Source organism: Cheilinus undulatus, linkage group 13, assembly GCF_018320785.1.
Source record: "Cheilinus undulatus linkage group 13, ASM1832078v1, whole genome shotgun sequence".
In the NCBI taxonomy this organism is placed as follows: domain Eukaryota; kingdom Metazoa; phylum Chordata; class Actinopteri; order Labriformes; family Labridae; genus Cheilinus; species Cheilinus undulatus.
The window spans coordinates 50,170,179-50,187,553 of record NC_054877.1 but is presented as its reverse complement, the minus strand read 5'-3'; the positions used below and the strand labels follow the sequence as shown (position 1 = coordinate 50,187,553).

General features: G+C 48.1%; 1 protein-coding gene across 1 annotated transcript in view; it reads right to left on the bottom strand.

The window, feature by feature from the left end:
- The window catches only part of slc4a2a (solute carrier family 4 member 2a), a 58,129-nt gene that overhangs the window by 18,475 nt on the left and 22,279 nt on the right, over positions 1 to 17,375 (bottom strand). The window contains 4 exon segments of the mRNA XM_041803659.1: positions 1,573 to 1,754; positions 1,840 to 1,936; positions 9,888 to 10,035; positions 16,654 to 16,789. Coding sequence (XP_041659593.1) covers positions 1,573 to 1,754; positions 1,840 to 1,936; positions 9,888 to 10,035; positions 16,654 to 16,789 — 563 coding nt within the window.

Below are 17,375 nucleotides of genomic sequence, written 5' to 3'. Positions count from 1 at the left end.
CAGGTTAATCCTCCAGATTAGTATCATGCTCATGGTTGATTATGTTTGTGGGATTATCAGGTTAATCTTCCAGATTAGTATCATGCTCATGGTTTATTATGTTTGTGGGATTATCAGGTTAATCCTCCAGATTAGTATCATGCTCATGGTTGATTATGTTTGTGGGATTATCAGGTTAATCCTCCAGATTAGTATCATGCTCATGGTTGATTATGTTTGTGGGATTATCAGGTTAATCCTCCAGATTAGTATCATGCTCATGGTTTATTATGTTTGTGGGATTATCAGGTTAATCCTCCAGATAAGAATCATGCTCATGGTATATTATGTTTGTGGGATTATCAGATTAATCCTCCAGATTAGTATCATGCTCATGGTTGATTATGTTTGTGGGATTATCAGGTTAATCCTCCAGATTAGTATCATGCTCATGGTTGATTATGTTTGTGGGATTATCAGGTTAATCCTCCAGATTAGTATCATGCTCATGGTTTATTATGTTTGTGGGATTATCAGGTTAATCCTCCAGATAAGAATCATGCTCATGGTTTATTATGTTTGTGGGATTATCAGGTTAATCCTCCAGATAAGAATCATGCTCATGGTTGATTATGTTTGTGGGATTATCAGGTTAATCCTCCAGATTAGTATCATGCTCATGGTTGATTATGTTTGTGGGATTATCAGGTTAATCCTCCAGATTAGTATCATGCTCATGGTTGATTATGTTTGTGGGATTATCAGGTTAATCCTCCAGATTAGTATCATGCTCATGGTTTATTATGTTTGTGAGATTATCAGGTTAATCCTCCAGACTAGCATCATGCTCATGGTTGATTATGTTTGTGGGATTATCAGGTTAATCCTCCAGATTAGTATCATGCTCGTGGTTTATTATGTTTGTGGGATTATCAGGTTAATCCTCCAGATAAGAATCATGCTCATGGTTGATTATGTTTGTGGGATTATCAGGTTAATCCTCCAGATTAGAATCATGCTCATGGTTTATTATGTTTGTGGGATTATCAGGTTAATCTTCCAGATTAGTATCATGCTCATGGTTTATTATGTTTGTGGGATTATCAGGTTAATCCTCCAGATTAGTATCATGCTCATGGTTGATTATGTTTGTTGGATTATCAGGTTAATCTTCCAGATTAGTATCATGCTCATGGTTTATTATGTTTGTGGGATTATCAGGTTAATCCTCCAGATTAGTATCATGCTCATGGTTGATTATGTTTGTGGGATTATCAGGTTAATCCTCCAGATTAGTATCATGCTCGTGGTTTATTATGTTTGTGGGATTATCAGGTTAATCCTCCAGATAAGAATCATGCTCATGGTTGATTATGTTTGTGGGATTATCAGGTTAATCCTCCAGATTAGTATCATGCTCATGGTTGATTATGTTTGTGGGATTATCAGGTTAATCCTCCAGATTAGTATCATGCTCATGGTTGATTATGGCACAGTTGCTGATTTCAACCAGCACAGTTTGATTTAAGAAGTGTGATTCATCATGGCGGGCCATCTCGTGGTCAGATCCAGGAGGATCAGGTAGAGACACACCTTGTCTGACATGAGTGTGGAGATGGAACGACCAATCTGGTGATAGTCGATGGCGGTGGGCGGGCCCAGGAGAAGGAAGAGGAACCTCACGGGAACAGGGACCTCCAGGACTGACTCGAGGGGAACAGCCTCCTGAAGGCGAACGAACGCCATGGAGGGCTGGTCCAGGAAGCCCACGCTGCCTGCAGACACAGCGAAGGGACGTAGTTAACCCACCGAGCCTCTCATATCTTGGCAGGAATGTCACCATGTGAGTGAAACACGTACCTACGAGGACGACCGTGGCCTCGGCTCGCTCTGGGATCTTCTCCATCAGCTTCTCTTCGTGTTTGGATCGGGAGTGACAGATGGGCGGGGCTTCTTTCTAGACAGACACAGAAGCTCTGCAAGCATCATACTGCGACTCTATGCTGATGAAACCATGCTATTCTCTCACTCACATTTCTGACATTTCTACAGGAACTACAGCGCCTATCCCTCACAAAGGGTCAAAGTTCATCAGAAACAACTTATATGGCTGGATGCTGTCCACACATGGACAATAGGCCCCGCCCCGTTTCTCTCAGGGAGGGTTAGGGTACCTAGCCTAGGTCCTACATGACACTGCCAAAGGTTCCTGTCCTGGCTCCTACATGACACTGCCAACAGTTCCTGTCCTGGTTCCTACATGACACTGCCAACAGTTCCTGTCCTGGTTCCTACATGACACTGCCAAAGGTTCCTGTCCTGGTTCCTACTTGACACTGCCAAAGGTTCCTGTCCTGGTTCCTACATGACACTGCCAAAGGTTCCTGTCCTGGTTCCTATATGACACTGCCAAAGATTCCTGTCCTAGCTCCTACATGACACTGCCAAAGGTTCCTGTCCTGGTTCCTATATCACACTGCCAAAGGTTCCTGTCCTGGTTCCTACATGACACTGCCAAAGGTTCCTGTCCTAGCTCCTACATGACACTGCCAAAGGTTCCTGTCCTAGCTCCTACTTCACACTGCCAAAGGTTCCTGTCCTGGTTCCTACATGACACTGCCAAAGGTTCCTGTCCTGGTTCCTACATGACACTGCCAAATGTTCCTGTCCTGGTTCCTACATGACACTGCCAAAGGTTCCTGTCCTGGTTCCTACTTGACACTGCCAAAGGTTCCTGTCCTGGTTCCTACATGACACTGCCAAAGGTTCCTGTCCTGGTTCCTACATGACACTGCCAAAGGTTCCTGTCCTGGCTCCTACATGACACTGCCAAAGGTTCCTGTCCTGGTTCCTACATGACACTGCCAAAGGTTCCTGTCCTGGTTCCTACATGACACTGCCAAAGGTTCCTGTCCTGGTTCCTACATGACACTGCCAAAGGTTCCTGTCCTGGTTCCTACATGACACTGCCAAAGGTTCCTGTCCTAGCTCCTACATGACACTGCCAAAGGTTCCTGTCCTGGTTCCTACATGACACAGCCAAATGTTCCTGTCCTGGTTCCTACACTGCCAAAGGTTCCTGTCCTGGTTCCTACGTGACACTGCCAAAGGTTCCTGTCCTAGTTCCTACATGACACTGCCAAAGGTTCCTGTCCTTGTTCCTACATGACACTGCCAAAGGTTCCTGTCCTGGTTCCTACATGACACAGCCAAATGTTCCTGTCCTGGTTCCTACATGACACTGCCAAAGGTTCCTGTCCTGGTTCCTACTTGACACTGCCAAAGGTTCCTGTCCTGGTTCCAACATGACACTGCCAACAGCTCTTGTCCTGGTTCCTCCATGACACTGCCACAGGTTCCTGTCCTAGTTCCTACATGACACTGCCAAAGGTTCCTGTCCTAGTTCCTACATGGCACTGCCAAAGGTTCCTGTCCTAGATCCTACATGACACTGCCAAAGGTTCCTGTCCTGTTTCCTTCATGGCACTGCCAAAGGTTCCTGTCCTAGTTCCTACATGGCACTGCCAAAGGTTCCTGTCCTGGTTCCTACATGGACACTGCCAAAGGTTCCTGTCCTCGCTCCTACATGACACTGCCAAAGGTTCCTGTCCTAATTCCTTCATGGCACTGCCAAAGGTTCCTGTCCTAATTCCTTCATGGACACTGCCAAAGGTTCCTGTCCTAGTTTCTTCATGACACTGCCAACAGTTCTTGTCCTGGTTCCTACTTGACACTGCCAAAGGTTCCTGTCCTAGTTCCTACATGACACTGCCAAATGTTCCTGTCCTAGCTCCTACATGACACTGCCAACAGTTCCTGTCCTAGCTCCTACATGACACTTCCAACAGTTCCTGTCCTAGCTCCTACATGACACTGCCAAAGGTTCCTGTCCTAGTTCCTATATCACACTGCCAAAGGTTCCTGTCCTAGTTCCTACATGACACTGCCAACAGTTCCTGTCCTAGCTCCTACATGACACTGCCAAAGGTTCCTGTCCTAGTTCCTATATCACACTGCCAAAGGTTCCTGTCCTGGTTCCTACATGACACAGCCAAATGTTCCTGTCCTGGTTCCTACATGACACTGCCAAAGGTTCCTGTCCTGGTTCCTACTTGACACTGCCAAAGGTTCCTGTCCTGGTTCCTACATGACACTGCCAAAGGGTCCTGTCCTGGTTCCTATATGACACTGCCAAAGGTTCCTGTCCTGGCTCCTACATGACACTGCCAAAGGTTCCTGTCCTGGTTCCTACTTGACACTGCCAAAGGTTCCTGTCCTGGTTCCTACGTGACACTGCCAAAGGTTCCTGTCCTAGTTCCTACATGACACTGCCAAAGGTTCCTGTCCTTGTTCCTACATGACACTGCCAAAGGTTCCTGTCCTGGTTCCTACATGACACAGCCAAATGTTCCTGTCCTGGTTCCTACATGACACTGCCAAAGGTTCCTGTCCTGGTTCCTACTTGACACTGCCAAAGGTTCCTGTCCTGGTTCCTACATGACACTGCCAAAGGGTCCTGTCCTGGTTCCTACATGACACTGCCAAAGGTTCCTGTCCTAGTTCCTACATGACACTGCCAAAGGTTCCTGTCCTGGTTCCTACATGACACAGCCAAATGTTCCTGTCCTGGTTCCTACATGACACTGCCAAAGGTTCCTGTCCTGGTTCCTACTTGACACTGCCAAAGGTTCCTGTCCTAGTTCCTACATTACACTGCCAAAGGTTCCTGTCCTGGCTCCTACATGACACTGCCAAAGGTTCCTGTCCTGGCTCCTACATGACACTGCCAACAGTTCCTGTCCTGGTTCCTACATGACACTGCCAAATGTTCCTGTCCTGGGTCCTACATGACACTGCCAAAGGTTCCTGTCCTGGTTCCAACATGACACTGCCAACAGCTCTTGTCCTGGTTCCTACATGACACTGCCAAAGGTTCCTGTCCTAGTTCCTACATGACACTGCCAAAGGTTCCTGTCCTAGTTCCTACATGGCACTGCCAAAGGTTCCTGTCCTAGTTCCTACATGACACTGCCAAAGGTTCCTGTCCTAATTCCTTCATGGCACTGCCAAAGGTTCCTGTCCTAGTTCCTACATGGCACTGCCAAAGGTTCCTGTCCTAGTTCCTACATGGCACTGCCAAAGGTTCCTGTCCTAGTTCCTACATGACACTGCCAAAGGTTCCTGTCCTAATTCCTTCATGGCACTGCCAAAGGTTCCTGTCCTAATTCCTTCATGGCACTGCCAAAGGTTCCTGTCCTAGTTTCTTCATGACACTGCCAACAGTTCTTGTCCTGGTTCCTACTTGACACTGCCAAAGGTTCCTGACCTAGTTCCTACATGACACTGCCAAATGTTCCTGTCCTAGCTCCTACATGACACTGCCAACAGTTCCTGTCCTAGCTCCTACATGACACTTCCAACAGTTCCTGTCCTAGCTCCTACATGACACTGCCAAAGGTTCCTGTCCTAGTTCCTATATCACACTGCCAAAGGTTCCTGTCCTAGTTCCTACATGACACTGCCAACAGTTCCTGTCCTAGCTCCTACATGACACTGCCAAAGGTTCCTGTCCTAGTTCCTATATCACACTGCCAAAGGTTCCTGTCCTGGTTCCTACATGACACAGCCAAATGTTCCTGTCCTGGTTCCTACATGACACTGCCAAAGATTCCTGTCCTGGTTCCTACTTGACACTGCCAAAGGTTCCTGTCCTGGTTCCTACATGACACTGCCAAAGGGTCCTGTCCTAGTTCCTACATGGCACTGCCAAAGGTTCCTGTCCTAGTTCCTACATGACACCGCCAAAGGTTCCTGTCCTAATTCCCTCATGGCACTGCCAAAGGTTCCTGTCCTAGCTCCTACATGACACTGCCAAAGGTTCCTGTCCTAGTTCCTACTTGACACTGCCAAAGGTTCCTGTCCTAGTTCCTACATGGCACTGCCAAAGGTTCCTGTCCTAGTTCCTACATGACACTGCCAAAGGTTCCTGTCCTAATTTCTTCATGGCACTGCCAAAGGTTCCTGTCCTAGTTCCTACATGGCACTGCCAAAGGTTCCTGTCCTAGTTCCTACATGGCACTGCCAAAGGTTCCTGTCCTAGTTCCTACATGACACTGCCAAAGGTTCCTGTCCTAATTCCTTCATGGCACTGCCAAAGGTTCCTGTCCTAATTCCTTCATGGCACTGCCAAAGGTTCCTGTCCTAGTTTCTTCATGGCACTTCCCACAGCTCCTGTCCTAGTTTCTTCATGACACTGCCAACAGTTCTTGTCCTGGTTCCTACTTGACACTGCCAAAGGTTCCTGACCTAGTTCCTACATGACACTGCCAACAGTTCCTGTCCTAGCTCCTACATGACACTGCCAACAGTTCCTGTCCTAGCTCCTACATGACACTTCCAACAGTTCCTGTCCTAGCTCCTACATGACACTGCCAAAGGTTCCTGTCCTAGTTCCTATATCACACTGCCAAAGGTTCCTGTCCTAGTTTCTTCATGGCACTTCCCACAGCTCCTGTCCTAGTTTCTTCATGACACTGCCAACAGTTCTTGTCCTGGTTCCTACTTGACACTGCCAAAGGTTCCTGACCTAGTTCCTACATGACACTGCCAACAGTTCCTGTCCTAGCTCCTACATGACACTGCCAACAGTTCCTGTCCTAGCTCCTACATGACACTTCCAACAGTTCCTGTCCTAGCTCCTACATGACACTGCCAAAGGTTCCTGTCCTAGTTCCTATATCACACTGCCAAAGGTTCCTGTCCTAGCTCTTACATGACACTGCCAACAGTTCCTGTCCTAGTTCCTACATTACACTGCCAAAGGTTCCTGTCCAGGTTCCTACATGACACCGCCAAAGGTTCCTGTCCTAATTCCTTCATGGCACTGCCAAAGGTTCCTGTCCTAGCTCCTACATGACACTGCCAAAGGTTCCTGTCCTAGTTCCTACTTGACACTGCCAAAGGTTCCTGTCCTAGTTCCTACATGGCACTGCCAAAGGTTCCTGTCCTAGTTCCTACATGACACTGCCAAAGGTTCCTGTCCTAATTTCTTCATGGTACTGCCAAAGGTTCCTGTCCTAGTTCCTACATGGCACTGCCAAAGGTTCCTGTCCTAGTTCCTACATGGCACTGCCAAAGGTTCCTGTCCTAGTTCCTACATGACACTGCCAAAGGTTCCTGTCCTAATTCCTTCATGGCACTGCCAAAGGTTCCTGTCCTAATTCCTTCATGGCACTGCCAAAGGTTCCTGTCCTAGTTTCTTCATGACACTGCCAACAGTTCTTGTCCTGGTTCCTACTTGACACTGCCAAAGGTTCCTGACCTAGTTCCTACATGACACTGCCAACAGTTCCTGTCCTGGCTCCTACATGACACTGCCAACAGTTCCTGTCCTAGCTCCTACATGACACTTCCAACAGTTCCTGTCCTAGCTCCTACATGACACTGCCAAAGGTTCCTGTCCTAGTTCCTATATCACACTGCCAAAGGTTCCTGTCCTAGTTCCTATATCACACTGCCAAAGGTTCCTGTCCTAGCTCCTACATGACACTGCCAAAGGTTCCTGTCCTAGTTCCTATATCACACTGCCAAAGGTTCCTGTCCTAGTTCCTACTTGACACTGCCAAAGGTTCCTGTCCTGGTTCCTACATGACACTGCCAAAGGTTCCTGTCCTAGCTCCTACATGACACTGCCAAAGGTTCCTGTCCTAGTTCCTATATCACACTGCCAAAGGTTCCTGTCCTAGTTCCTACTTGACACTGCCAAAGGTTCCTGTCCTGGTTCCTATATGACACTGCCAAAGGGTCCTGTCCTGGTTCCTACATTACACTGCCAAGGTTCCTGTCCTGGCTCCTACATGACACTGCCAAAGGTTCCTGTCCTGGTTCCTACTTGACACTGCCAAAGGTTCCTGTCCTGGTTCCTACATGACACTGCCAAAGGTTCCTGTCCTAGCTCTTACATGACACTGCCAACAGTTCCTGTCCTAGTTCCTACATTACACTGCCAAAGGTTCCTGTCCAGGTTCCTACATGACACCGCCAAAGGTTCCTGTCCTAATTCCTTCATGACACTGCCAAAGGGTCCTGTCCTAGCTCCTACATGACACTGCCAAAGGTTCCTGTCCTAGTTCCTACTTGACACTGCCAAAGGTTCCTGTCCTAGTTCCTACATGGCACTGCCAAAGGTTCCTGTCCTAGTTCCAACATGACACTGCCAAAGGTTCCTGTCCTAATTCCTTCATGGCACTGCCAAAGGTTCCTGTCCTAGTTCCTACATGGCACTGCCAAAGGTTCCTGTCCTAGTTCCTACATGGCACTGCCAAAGGTTCCTGTCCTAGTTCCTACATGACACTGCCAAAGGTTCCTGTCCTAATTCCTTCATGGCACTGCCAAAGGTTCCTGTCCTAATTCCTTCATGGCACTGCCAAAGGTTCCTGTCCTAGTTTCTTCATGGCACTGCCAACAGTTCTTGTCCTGGTTCCTACTTGACACTGCCAAAGGTTCCTGTCCTAGTTCCTACATGACACTGCCAACAGTTCCTGTCCTAGCTCCTACATGACACTTCCAACAGTTCCTGTCCTAGCTCCTACATGACACTGCCAAAGGTTCCTGTCCTAGTTCCTATATCACACTGCCAAAGGTTCCTGTCCTAGCTCTTACATGACACTGCCAAAGGTTCCTGTCCTAGTTCCTACATGGCACTGCCAAAGGTTCCTGTCCTAGTTCCTACATGACACTGCCAAAGGTTCCTGTCCTAATTCCTTCATGGCACTGCCAAAGGTTCCTGTCCTAATTCCTTCATGGCACTGCCAAAGGTTCCTGTCCTAGTTTCTTCATGGCACTGCCAACAGTTCTTGTCCTGGTTCCTACTTGACACTGCCAAAGGTTCCTGTCCTAGTTCCTACATGACACTGCCAACAGTTCCTGTCCTAGCTCCTACATGACACTTCCAACAGTTCCTGTCCTAGCTCCTACATTACACTGCCAAGGTTCCTGTCCTGGCTCCTACATGACACTGCCAAAGGTTCCTGTCCTGGTTCCTACTTGACACTGCCAAAGGTTCCTGTCCTGGTTCCTACATGACACTGCCAAAGGTTCCTGTCCTCTGGAGTTCCTACATTACACTGCCAAAGGTTCCTGTCCAGGTTCCTACATGACACGCCAAAGGTTCCTGTCCTAATTCCTTCATGACACTGCGTCCTGTCCTAGCTCCTACATGACACTGCCAAAGGTTCCTGTCCTAGTTCCTACTTGACACTGCCAAAGGTTCCTGTCCTAGTTCCTACATGGCACTGCCAAAGGTTCCTGTCCTAGTTCCAACATGACACTGCCAAAGGTTCCTGTCCTAATTCCTTCATGGCACTGCCAAAGGTTCCTGTCCTAGTTCCTACATGGCACTGCCAAAGGTTCCTGTCCTAGTTCCTACATGGCACTGCCAAAGGTTCCTGTCCTAGTTCCTACATGACACTGCCAAAGGTTCCTGTCCTAATTCCTTCATGGCACTGCCAAAGGTTCCTGTCCTAATTCCTTCATGGCACTGCCAAAGGTTCCTGTCCTAGTTTCTTCATGGCACTGCCAACAGTTCTTGTCCTGGTTCCTACTTGACACTGCCAAAGGTTCCTGTCCTAGTTCCTACATGACACTGCCAACAGTTCCTGTCCTAGCTCCTACATGACACTTCCAACAGTTCCTGTCCTAGCTCCTACATGACACTGCCAAAGGTTCCTGTCCTAGTTCCTATATCACACTGCCAAAGGTTCCTGTCCTAGTTCCTACATGACACTGCCAAAGGTTTAAAGTCATAGACAGCTAACAGCAATAATGAATTCCATCAATAAACCATGAACATCGAAAGAGTAAACACCAACCAACAGGAGCTTCTCTGTAACTTCTCATGATTTAAGTACCTTGTTTTCATCGCTCTCAGCCTCTTTGTGATTGGTCACATTGATGGAGTGCTCTGATTGGCTGATGTGTCTCTCAATCAAGTTGGCCATGTTGGCTGCAGAGATGTTCTTGTTGAATAAACTGTGATCTTTCTCATCACTGGGATGGCTGATGGGAAAGAGACACACAAAACAGATCAGAGGATGGATGGATGATACGATATGATTGACAGCTGGATGACTGACAGCTGGATGATTGACAGCTGGATGATTGACAGCTGGATGATTGACAGCTGGGTGACTGACAGCTGGATGATTGACAGCTGGATGAGTGACAGCTGGATGATTGACAGCTGGATGATTGACAGCTGGGTGACTGACAGCTGGATGATTGACAGCTGGATGATTGACAGCTGGATGATTGACAGCTGGATAACTGACAGCTGGATTAGTGACAGCTGGATGATTGACAGCTGGATGATTGACAGCTGGATGACTGACAGCTGGATGACTGACAGCTGGATGATTGACAGCTGGATGTTTGACAGCTGGGTGATTGACAGCTGAATGATTGACAGCTGGATGATTGACAGCTGGATGATTGACAGCTTGATGACTGACAGCTGGATGATTGACAGCTGGATGACTGACAGCTGGATGACTGACAGCTGGGTGTTTGACAGCTGAATGATTGACAGCTGGATTACTGACAGCTGGATGACTGACAGCTGGATGATTGACAGCTGCATGATTGACAGCTGGATGATTGACAGCTGGATGACTGACAGCTGGATGAGTGACAGCTGGATGACAGCTGCATGATTGACAGCTGGATGACTGACAGCTGGATTAGTGACAGCTGGATGATTGACAGCTGGATGACTGACAGCTGAATGATTGACAGCTGGATGATTGACAGCTGGGTGATTGACAGCTGCATGATTGACAGCTGGATGATTGACAGCTGGATGACTGACAGCTGGATGATTGACAGCTGGATGATTGACAGCTGGATGATTGACAGCTGGATGACTGACAGCTGGATGATTGACAGCTGGATGATTGACAGCTGGATGATTGACAGCTGGATAACTGACAGCTGGATGACTGACAGCTGGATGATTGACAGCTGGATGATTGACAGCTGGATGATTGACAGCTGGATGACTGACAGCTGGATGATTGACAGCTGGATGACTGACAGCTGGATGACTGACAGCTGGATGACTGACAGCTGGATGACTGACAGCTGGATTAGTGACAGCTGGATGATTGACAGCTGGATGACTGACAGCTGGATTAGTGACAGCTGGATGATTGACAGCTGGATGACTGACAGCTGGATGACTGACAGCTGGATGACTGACAGCTGGATTAGTGACAGCTGGATGATTGACAGCTGGATGACTGACAGCTGGATGATTGACAGCTGGATGTTTGACAGCTGGGTGATTGACAGCTGAATGATTGACAGCTGGATGATTGACAGCTGGATTACTGACAGCTGGATGATTGACAGCTGGATGATTGACAGCTTGATGACTGACAGCTGGATGATTGACAGCTGGATGACTGACAGCTGGATGACTGACAGCTGGGTGTTTGACAGCTGAATGATTGACAGCTGGATTACTGACAGCTGGATGACTGACAGCTGGATGATTGACAGCTGCATGATTGACAGCTGGATGATTGACAGCTGGATGACTGACAGCTGGATGAGTGACAGCTGGATGACAGCTGCATGATTGACAGCTGGATGACTGACAGCTGGATTAGTGACAGCTGGATGATTGACAGCTGGATGACTGACAGCTGAATGATTGACAGCTGGATGATTGACAGCTGGGTGATTGACAGCTGCATGATTGACAGCTGGATGATTGACAGCTGGATGACTGACAGCTGGATGATTGACAGCTGGATGATTGACAGCTGGATGATTGACAGCTGGATAACTGACAGCTGGATGACTGACAGCTGGATGATTGACAGCTGGATGATTGACAGCTGGATGATTGACAGCTGGATAACTGACAGCTGGATGATTGACAGCTGGATTACTGACAGCTGGATGATTGACAGCTGGATGACTGACAGCTGGATGATTGACAGCTGCATGATTGACAGCTGGATGATTGACAGCTGGATGATTGACAGCTGGATGATTGACAGCTTGATGATTGACAGCTGGATGACTGACAGCTGGATGACTGACAGCTGGGTGTTTGACAGCTGAATGATTGACAGCTGGATTACTGACAGCTGGATGACTGACAGCTGGATGATTGACAGCTGCATGATTGACAGCTGGATGATTGACAGCTGGATGACTGACAGCTGGATGAGTGACAGCTGGATGACAGCTGCATGATTGACAGCTGGATGACTGACAGCTGGATTAGTGACAGCTGGATGATTGACAGCTGGATGATTGACAGCTGAATGATTGACAGCTGGATGATTGACAGCTGAATGATTGACAGCTGGATGATTGACAGCTGGGTGATTGACAGCTGCATGATTGACAGCTGGATGATTGACAGCTGGATGACTGACAGCTGGATGATTGACAGCTGGATGATTGACAGCTGGATGATTGACAGCTGGATGACTGACAGCTGGATGATTGACAGCTGGATGATTGACAGCTGGATGATTGACAGCTGGATAACTGACAGCTGGATGACTGACAGCTGGATGATTGACAGCTGGATGATTGACAGCTGGATGATTGACAGCTGGATGACTGACAGCTGGATGACTGACAGCTGGATGATTGACAGCTGGATGACTGACAGCTGGATGACTGACAGCTGGATGACTGACAGCTGGATTAGTGACAGCTGGATGATTGACAGCTGGATGACTGACAGCTGGATTAGTGACAGCTGGATGATTGACAGCTGGATGACTGACAGCTGGATGACTGACAGCTGGATGACTGACAGCTGGATTAGTGACAGCTGGATGATTGACAGCTGGATGACTGACAGCTGGATGATTGACAGCTGGATGTTTGACAGCTGGGTGATTGACAGCTGAATGATTGACAGCTGGATGATTGACAGCTGGATTACTGACAGCTGGATGATTGACAGCTGGATGATTGACAGCTTGATGACTGACAGCTGGATGATTGACAGCTGGATGACTGACAGCTGGATGATTGACAGCTGCATGATTGACAGCTGGATGATTGACAGCTGAATGATTGACAGCTGGATTACTGACAGCTGGATGACTGACAGCTGGATGATTGACAGCTGCATGATTGACAGCTGGATGATTGACAGCTGGATGACTGACAGCTGGATGAGTGACAGCTGGATGACAGCTGCATGATTGACAGCTGGATGACTGACAGCTGGATTAGTGACAGCTGGATGATTGACAGCTGGATGACTGACAGCTGGATGACTGACAGCTGGATGATTGACAGCTGGATGATTGACAGCTGCATGATTGACAGCTGGATGATTGACAGCTGGATGATTGACAGCTTGATGACTGACAGCTGGATGATTGACAGCTGGATGACTGACAGCTGGATGATTGACAGCTGGATGACTGACAGCTGGATGATTGACAGCTGGATGAGTGACAGCTGGATGACTGACAGCTGAATGATTGACAGCTGGATGACTGACAGCTGGATGATTGACAGCTGGATGAGTGACAGCTGGATGATTGACAGCTGGTTGATTGACAGCTGCATGATTGACAGCTGGATGACTGACAGCTGGATGACTGACAGCTGGATGAGTGACGGCTGGATGATTGACAGCTGGATGATTGACAGCTGCATGATTGACAGCTGGATTAGTGACAGCTGGATGATTGACAGCTGGATGACTGACAGCTGGATGACTGACAGCTGGATGATTGACAGCTGGTTGATTGACAGCTGCATGATTGACAGCTGGATGACTGACAGCTGGATGACTGACAGCTGGATGAGTGACGGCTGGATGATTGACAGCTGGATGATTGACAGCTGCATGATTGACAGCTGGATTAGTGACAGCTGGATGATTGACAGCTGGATGACTGACAGCTGGATGATTGACAGCTGGGTGATTGACAGCTGCATGATTGACAGCTGGATGATTTACAACTGGATGATTGACAGCTGGATGATTGACAGCTGGATAACTGACAGCTGGATGACTGACAGCTGGATGATTGACAGCTGGATAACTGACAGCTGGATGATTGACAGCTGAATGATTGACAGCTGGATTACTGACAGCTGGATGATTGACAGCTGAATGATTGACAGCTGGATTACTGACAGCTGGATGACTGACAGCTGAATGATTGACAGCTGGATTACTGACAGCTGAATGATTGACAGCTGAATGATTGACAGCTGGATTACTGACAGCTGGATGACTGACAGCTGAATGATTGACAGCTGGATGATTGACAGCTGGATGACTGACAGCTGGATGACTGACAGCTGAATGATTGACAGCTGGATGACTGACAGCTGCATGATTGACAGCTGGATGATTGACAGCTGGATGATTGACAGCTGGATGACTGACAGCTGGATGATTGACAGCTGGATGATTGACAGCTGCATGATTGACAGCTGAATGATTGACTGCTGGATGACTGACAGCTGGATTAGTGACAGCTGGATAACTGACAGCTGGATGACTGACAGCTGAATGATTGACAGCTGGATGATTGACAGCTGGGTGATTGACAGCTGCATGATTGACAGCTGGATGACTGACAGCTGGATGATTGACAGCTGGGTGATTGACAGCTGAATGATTGACAGCTGGATGACTGACAGCTGGATGATTGACAGCTGGATGATTGACAGCTGGATGACTGACAGCTGGATGATTGACAGCTGGATGATTGACAGCTGGATGACTGACAGCTGGATGATTGACAGCTGGATTACTGACAGCTGGATGATTGACAGCTGGATTACTGACAGCTGGATGATTGACAGCTGGATTACTGACAGCTGGATGATTGACAGCTGGATGAGTGACAGCTGGATAACTGACAGCTTGATGACTGACAGCTGAATGATTGACAGCTGGATGACTGACAGCTGGATGATTGACAGCTGGATAACTGACAGCTGGATGATTGACAGCTGGATGATTGACAGCTGGATGACTGACAGCTGGATGATTGACAGCTGGATGAGTGACAGCTGGATAACTGACAGCTGGATGATTGACACCTGGATGACTGACAGCTGGATGATTGACAGCTGGATGACTGACAGCTGGATGGTTGACAGCTAGATGATTGACAGCTCGATGACTGACAACTGGATGATTGAAGGCTGGGTGATTGACAGCTGGATGATTGACAGCTGGATGATTGACAGCTGGATGACTGACAGCTGGATAACTGACAGCTGGATGACTGACAGCTGGATGATTGACAGCTGGATGATTGACAGCTGGATGACTGACAGCTGGATGACTGACAGCTGGATGATTGACAGCTGGATGATTGAAGGCTGGGTGATTGACAGCTGGGTGATTGACAGCTGCATGAGTGAAAGCTGGATGATTGACAGCTGGATGATTGAAGGCTGGGTGATTGACAGCTGGGTGATTGACAGCTGCATGAGTTAAAGCTGGATGATTGACAGCTGGATGATTGACAGCTGGATGATTGAAGGCTGGGTGATAGAGAGCTGGATGAGTGACAGCTGGATGATTGAAGGCTGGGTGATTGACAGCTGGATGAGTGAAAGCTGGATGATTGACAGCTGGATGATTGACAGCTGGATGATTGACAGCTGGATGATTGAAGGCTGGGTGATTGACAGCTGGATGAGTGAAAGCTGGATGATTGACAGCTGGATGATTGACAGCTGGATGATTGACAGCTGGATGATTGAAGGCTGGGTGATTGACAGCTGGATGATTGACAGCTGGATGATTGACAGCTGGATTACTGACAGCTGGATGATTGACAGCTGGATGACTGACAGCTGGATGATTGACAGCTGGATTACTGACAGCTGGATGATTGACAGCTGGATTACTGACAGCTGGATGATTGACAGCTGGATTACTGACAGCTGGATGATTGACAGCTGGATGAGTGACAGCTGGATGACTGACAGCTGGATGAGTGACAGCTGGATAACTGACAGCTGGATGATTGACAGCTGGATGATTGACAGCTGGATGACTGACAGCTGGATGATTGACAGCTGGATGAGTGACAGCTGGATAACTGACAGCTGAATGATTGACACCTGGATGACTGACAGCTGGATGAGTGACGGCTGGATGATTGACAGCTGGATGATTGACAGCTGGATGACTGACAGCTGGATGATTGACAGCTGGATGAGTGACAGCTGGATGACTGACAGCTGAATGATTGACAGCTGGATGACTGACAGCTGGATGATTGACAGCTGCATGAGTTAAAGCTGGATGATTGACAGCTGGATGATTGACAGCTGGATGATTGAAGGCTGGGTGATAGAGAGCTGGATGAGTGACAGCTGGATGATTGAAGGCTGGGTGATTGACAGCTGGATGAGTGAAAGCTGGATGATTGACAGCTGGATGATTGACAGCTGGATGATTGACAGCTGGATGATTGAAGGCTGGGTGATTGACAGCTGGATGAGTGAAAGCTGGATGATTGACAGCTGGATGATTGACAGCTGGATGATTGACAGCTGGATGATTGAAGGCTGGGTGATTGACAGCTGGATGATTGACAGCTGGATGATTGAAGGCTGGGTGATAGACAGCTGGATGAGTGACAGCTGTCATGTACCTACCTGTGTCGTAGCAGCAGAGCTCGGAGGACGTTGGCGCGGTCTTCAGCTCTGATCTGGTCAGAGATCACCAGCTGTTCGACCACCTGCTGAGCGATCCCAGGGAGAGTTCTCTGCTTCAGGTCCAACAGCACCGCCCCTAAAATACAATGCCATGACATCATCACATACTGACATCATCACTACAACCACTGCCTGCATGAGCTCCCTCCAGAGGAGGTTTCTATGAATCTTTAAATGTGTTTGTTTTAGCACAATCATCAGACATGTTTATTTTTTTGTTTTTTACCAGGAAGGCCTCATTGACATTAAGAACTTTGTTTACTAAATTTCCTGGCCGAGACAGACAGCATGACGAATAAAAGCTTCACACATAAAAGACTGAACATAAAAACCCGACAAACACAGATCAACCAGGATAGAGCAGCACAGAGCAGGATACAGCAGCATAGAGCAGGATAGAGCAGGATAGAGCAGGATAGAGCAGCACAGAGCAGGATAGAGCAGCACAGAGCAGGATACAGCAGCATAGAGCAGCATAGAGCAGGATAGAGCAGCATAGAGCAGGATACAGCAGCACAGAGCAGGATACAGCAGCATAGAGCAGCATAGAGCAGCATAGAGCAGCATAGAGCAGGATAGAGCAGCATAGAGCAGGATAGAGCAGCATAGAGCAGCATAGAGCAGAATAGAGCAGGATAGAGCAGCATAGAGCAGCATAGAGC